General features: G+C 43.4%; 1 protein-coding gene across 7 annotated transcripts; it reads left to right on the forward strand.

Moving 5' to 3' along the window:
- The first annotated feature begins 1,154 nt into the window (after positions 1 to 1,154).
- Positions 1,155 to 5,281, forward strand: LOC123068938 (protein TWIN LOV 1). Of its 7 annotated transcripts, none has more exons than XM_044491635.1 (8): positions 1,155 to 1,942; positions 2,366 to 2,383; positions 3,128 to 3,335; positions 3,463 to 3,527; positions 4,199 to 4,317; positions 4,410 to 4,465; positions 4,652 to 4,736; positions 4,989 to 5,281. In XM_044491635.1, exons 1-8 carry the CDS (start codon positions 1,414 to 1,416, stop codon positions 5,142 to 5,144), a joined length of 1,236 nt encoding a protein of 411 aa, XP_044347570.1. In that variant the 5' UTR covers positions 1,155 to 1,413; the 3' UTR covers positions 5,145 to 5,281. The 7 variants fall into 7 exon arrangements, with proteins under 7 accessions (XP_044347570.1, XP_044347571.1, XP_044347572.1 ...); XM_044491637.1 differs by having other exon boundaries at positions 1,158 to 1,942; positions 4,652 to 4,715; XM_044491638.1 differs by having other exon boundaries at positions 1,160 to 1,942; positions 4,238 to 4,317.
- Positions 5,282 to 5,335: the final 54 nt, after the last annotated feature.

Raw genomic sequence — 5,335 nt, forward strand, 5'->3', positions numbered from 1 at the left:
TTCTAGTCGGCACTCATTTTTGAACTAGGATGGATTTGGTACTCCTCCGTTCCCAAAATATAAGCCATATTTTTTTCTTCTAAATCAAAGCTTTTGAAGTTTGACTAAATTTATAATATATACAAAAATATCAATATCCATGAAACTAAACCAATAACCTCTCTTTTCAGTTTATAATTATATGTCACAAGAATATGTTACTCCCTCTGATCCAAATTAATTGTCACAGCTCTAGTACAACTTTGGTACTGCAATTAATTTGGATCCGAGGGAGTATTAGATTCATGTTCAAGAGAAGCTTTCAATGGTATATTGTCGTACTCATATTTTACCGATCAAATTAGTCAGCAAACATTTTATTAAAATATGTGTGAGACCTGTAAACAACATAGCGGCGGCATCAATAGATATACTATTACAAATATCTTATTGGTTTAGTTTAGATGTGTGTGAGACCTATAAACCTTTTATTAATCAAATTAATGAGCAAACCTTAGATAGGACTTCACTACAAATTTGATGTAAGCTTTTTTATCATGGCAAAATGAGCATTTTTTAAGACAAATTACGTTCGCCGAGGATGACAAATTCAGTTAACGAGCATGGCACATTCACCCTAGATTATTTTTTTGCCAAGAAATTGTCATGCTTGCTAACTAAATTTGCGATCACTGCACCAATATGAATTGCCCTAAAAAACACCAGATTTGCCATTCCAAAAAATCCGCGTCAGGTTTTTAGCTTTTCCGTAGATATATTATTAAATATATTTTCATAGTGCATTTGTTGGCTGGGGGATATGGGTAATATAGATACTATTAATTATTTTTATAAACTTGTTCAGGCTTAAATTTTTTGACTAGACTAGAGACAAAAGCAAAAATCCAACTAGATCAAATTAACGTAAACTTGTTTATTAAATAAACCCCAAAATAGTATGAGTAGAGTTTATATTTAGGGACGGAGGCACGCACGGGCTGTAGCCCTGCGGCTGACACCGGCAAAGAGCCAGGCGCGGACGGATCGCCACGCCCGCGTTATCCATCCTGGCCCCGCCGCCCATCAATCATTGCATTGCACGTCCGCGAAGCTGCTGCGCCCGCGCGCACTCCTCTCCCTCGTACCCGCTCTCCCCACACAAAGCTCTCGCATCGCGTCGGCATCGCTATCGCATCACAGTCAGCGCGCCCAGCCTCACACGCCCGTGGCATTCGCGACCGGCCGACGAGACGGAGCTCCAGCCTCCAGCCTCCCCCGAGCAGAGCCGAAAACGCCAAACAGACCACACGATTTTACAACCCTGCCCCGCGCGGCCCCCCTCCACCCGCGCAGATCTTTTCTCCTCCTCCCCGCGCCCCGCGCCGATCACGCCACCGATCCGGCGCGTCCTTCCCCCACTTTCCAGCGGGGGCGATGGAAGGGGAGGAGCGGCGGCTGGCGGCGTCGCTCACGGCGCGGTACTCGGAGTGGGTGCTGGAGGAGCTGGACGAGCTGCGGGGGAGCTTCCTGCTCACGGACCCGGCCATGCCGGGCCACCCCATCGTCTACGCCTCCCGGGGCCTCGCGTCGCTCACGGGCTACCCGCGCCGCGAGCTGCTCGGCCGCAACGCGCGCCTCTTCCAGGGCGCCGCCACCGACCGCGCCGCCGTCTCCGGCGTCCGCGAGGCCGTGCGCACCCAGCGCGCCCACCAGGTCGCCATCCTCAACTACCGCCGCGACGGCTCGCCCCACTGGGTGCTGCTCCACCTCGCGCCCGTCTTCCACGCCGCCGACGGCCGGGTGCTCCACTTCCTCGCCGTCCAGGTGCCCATCGCCGCCGCGCCGCGCCGTCACCCGGGCCGGCCCGCGGCGTTCGCGGCGTGCCGGGAGGAGGCCAGGGGGGAAGAGGAGCTGCCTTGCGCCAGCCACGTAGGGGAGGTGTTTGTGGATATCGATAAGAGAGGTCAGTTCGATTGGACGTGTTCATGTGTTACCATCACTAGTACAGTGATCATTTGGGAGTAATAAATTGCACGATAACAAGCACACTGATCAGTGACCAACCATTAATTGCCCGTGAGATCATTTACACTACCCCGTGCCTCACTGCTCTACCGTGCCTTTATATGAAATGTATGCTGTAAACACGATATCTATACAATTGGCCATCAACATGGCCTTATTTGCTATAATTTCTTACTATATTCATGGTATGGTAATTACAGTTGCGTTGGTTGTCTTATTCTGAAGTATGGATAGCCAAATAGGTACTAGGTGATAATATAAGAGTGCTCAGTATATGGCCTTTTTTGAGTTGCTAGTTTCTTCTTGGTTCCAAGTTTGACAATAATGGTTACACTAGTCTTGTTTCTTTTACCATTTCCAGGTATGGAGACAAGAAGAAGTAGGTAAAAGTTCTTGTTTGAGTTGATAAATTTTTCGTTTCAACGCTGTATATATGATGCTTTGTTTTGAGAAACTGAATAGACTGTATTTGTTGTTAAATTGGTGTTGACAGAAACATCCGTTTTTGCTTACAGGATAGAGAAGTTCACACATTAATAGGACAAAAGAAAAAGAGATCCATCCTGCTTTTGTAGGTCCAGATTAACGATGGGGCAGACTAAGGCCCTGCTTGGATTGAGTGTAAAATTAGTGTGATCCCTGGTATTTTAGCTCAAGTTTGAACTAAATACCGGGCAGCACACAAAGTTTACATGCAATCCAAACAGGGCATAACCCTATGCATACTAGAGTTGCTATATATGTGTAAGAAATAAAACTTCTTTCAATGATAAGAATCTGAATCGTACTATAAATAAATCTCTTCGAAATATATGCATGTGTTCTGTAGTATTTAGCGGTGCAACTGTGTCGGAAATTCAGCTAGCTCTCTTAATGAAGATTCAGTTTAGGCAGCGAAACAACACAACTTAAAACTAGCCTGAGTTTCCATTCTTATATATTAATACTGTCAGGTTAGTTCAGTGATGAGTCCAGTCTTGCAGAATATGGTGCCTCTGCCAATTTGGATGTGTGGTTTACATTTGACCTGGCATTTTCACATTATGTTTTTCTCCCCACAAAATTAAACAGTAGTACTGGAAGCAGAAGTTCTAAATATGTTGTTGCTAGCTTGCTGTTGCAGGGCTGGAGGCTGAGGAACCACGTATAGCTAGCGTCTGTGACAAAGAGATGGCTCTAAGCACAGCAAACAAAATCTTCTCTACGCTGAACCGCTATAGCAAACTAACTGGTTTGGTGGTTTGTGAGAGGAGATGTGATTCTGTTGGTATCCCAGCACTCAGCTCTTCGCTAAATCTCTCTCTCGGTAGAATCAAACAGAGCTTTGTATTGTGAGTTATTTGCATATTCTTCGTTTGTTTAATTGTTTTGGCTTAATTCTGTTGTGTACATAGTTTTGTTTATGTTGTTCATGCCTGGTTTATTTACTAAATGCACTTTGATTTTCGATTTTAACAGAACTGACCGCCATTTGCCTGACATGCCGATAGTCTATGCTAGTGATGCCTTTCTATCATTAACAGGTACATATTCCTTTATTATTCTAATACCAGAGTATGTGTTCTATGAACTTCTATAAAGTAATCCATTGATTGTAATAAGGGGAATGTATGATGTGCAACTGTTTATGATCAGTATTATTTCCGCATTTCAACAGTTTGATGCCTCTTTGCTCGAGTGACTGAAACTTTTCTATGATCTAGGGATAGTGGGACATTGTGTTTTTTGGCATGTTTGTTGGGATGTTCTCCTATGAAATGCATATATTAGTTCAAGTGCAACAGGCTGAATTTCCACATGTTCTTGAGTTAATGTGGGCATGATTGATGGCTAGCATTTGTAATTACCTTCTAACATTATTTTAGAAATGCAAGGAAAACCTCTTCCTGACATACGAGAAACATATATAGCTCCTTGCAACATGCTGAATCATGGTGGGTTCTTGAGTTAAGCTGGGCAGGGTTGATGGGTTGGATTTGCAACTACCGTCTAAAATGATGATTAACAATGCAAGGTGGTGCCATCAGGATGGCATGACATCAATTCATGGTTTTCATGGTGTTTACATATTGGTATGAGTAGGAAAATTTGAAGTCAAGAGTATGATTAGAAAGATCTAATAATTAAATCTCTTTGCTAAAACATACTGATAATGTGGGCACAGATTAACTTTGAAAAGCTTGTTTGTATGCAGGCAAAGATTTCTGCTGTTCTAATCATCTTACTTATCCAGGTTACTCAAGAGAAGAAATATTGGGCTGTAACTGCAGATTTTTAAACGGTCCAGGTACTAGTGCGGAGGTTTTAGAGGAGGTGCGGACCAGTATTTCCTAGCTTGTTTGATTGCAATTTTCCTTATCAAATATGCTCACTTATCAAATTCCTATTTGAAATTGAATGCACAGATAAATCAACATATCTGTCTTGAGGAGGCTTGCACAGTGCATTTGCTTAATTACAGGTGCGCATTCGCACAATATCTTAAGTTAGTACTCCCTCCGTCCCAAAATAAGTGACTCAAACTTGTACTAACTTTGTAAAGTTAGAACAAGTTTGAGTCACTTATTTTGGGACGGACGGAGTAGTTATCAGGTTCGGATTACGTAAACAACTTGACAGAACTCTTAATTGTTATGCTTTCTATCAGGAAAGATGGAAGTACATTCCGTGATCTGCTACATGTGTCTCCCATCCGAAATTCATCGGGCAAGGTTGGCTTACATCCTTTTCAGGTCTTTCCTGGAAGTCACTGTGCTTCTGATGCATCTGCCTTGCTTTTCTAGTAACGCTGAAACTGAATACTAAATGCAACAAAAGTACTTCTGTAGCAAGCCTATATTATCTGCTTCGTGTTCTTCTAACCTTTCAAGTGGAACATATTCACAAACTAGGGGATTCTTGTTCTTTTGAGATTAAGTTGGATGGGTTCGAAATGTACCAGTCTGATTTGGAAAAAAGTTGGACTAAATTATCACATTGTGCAGGTCGCGTTTCATGTGTGGGTTCACCTTGACGAGAGCGCGAAGCATGATTTTAGTGGGTTGACCCCTGAGGTATGGCAGCTCGGTGCTGTTGGTGCTGTAAGAGTTGCAGTTAGAAGCCTGTCTGCGTCAGGTAGCCTGTTGAGACCATCCCAATAGCGTTTTTCCGGTTTCTTTCTGATTTTGTGTCACGTTGACTTGCCAACGTTTGTATGTAAAGTAACTGCTTAGTGAAAGAGATTATAGTGCATATCACGGGAAAATGGAGGGTAAATACATGAAGGTGTTGTGAATTTTGTAACTACGCAAAATGAAGGAAAATTGATTGGGGGTGGGGGTGGTAATAGTTC

Source organism: Triticum aestivum, chromosome 3B (assembly GCF_018294505.1).
Source record: "Triticum aestivum cultivar Chinese Spring chromosome 3B, IWGSC CS RefSeq v2.1, whole genome shotgun sequence".
NCBI classification, from domain to species: domain Eukaryota; kingdom Viridiplantae; phylum Streptophyta; class Magnoliopsida; order Poales; family Poaceae; genus Triticum; species Triticum aestivum.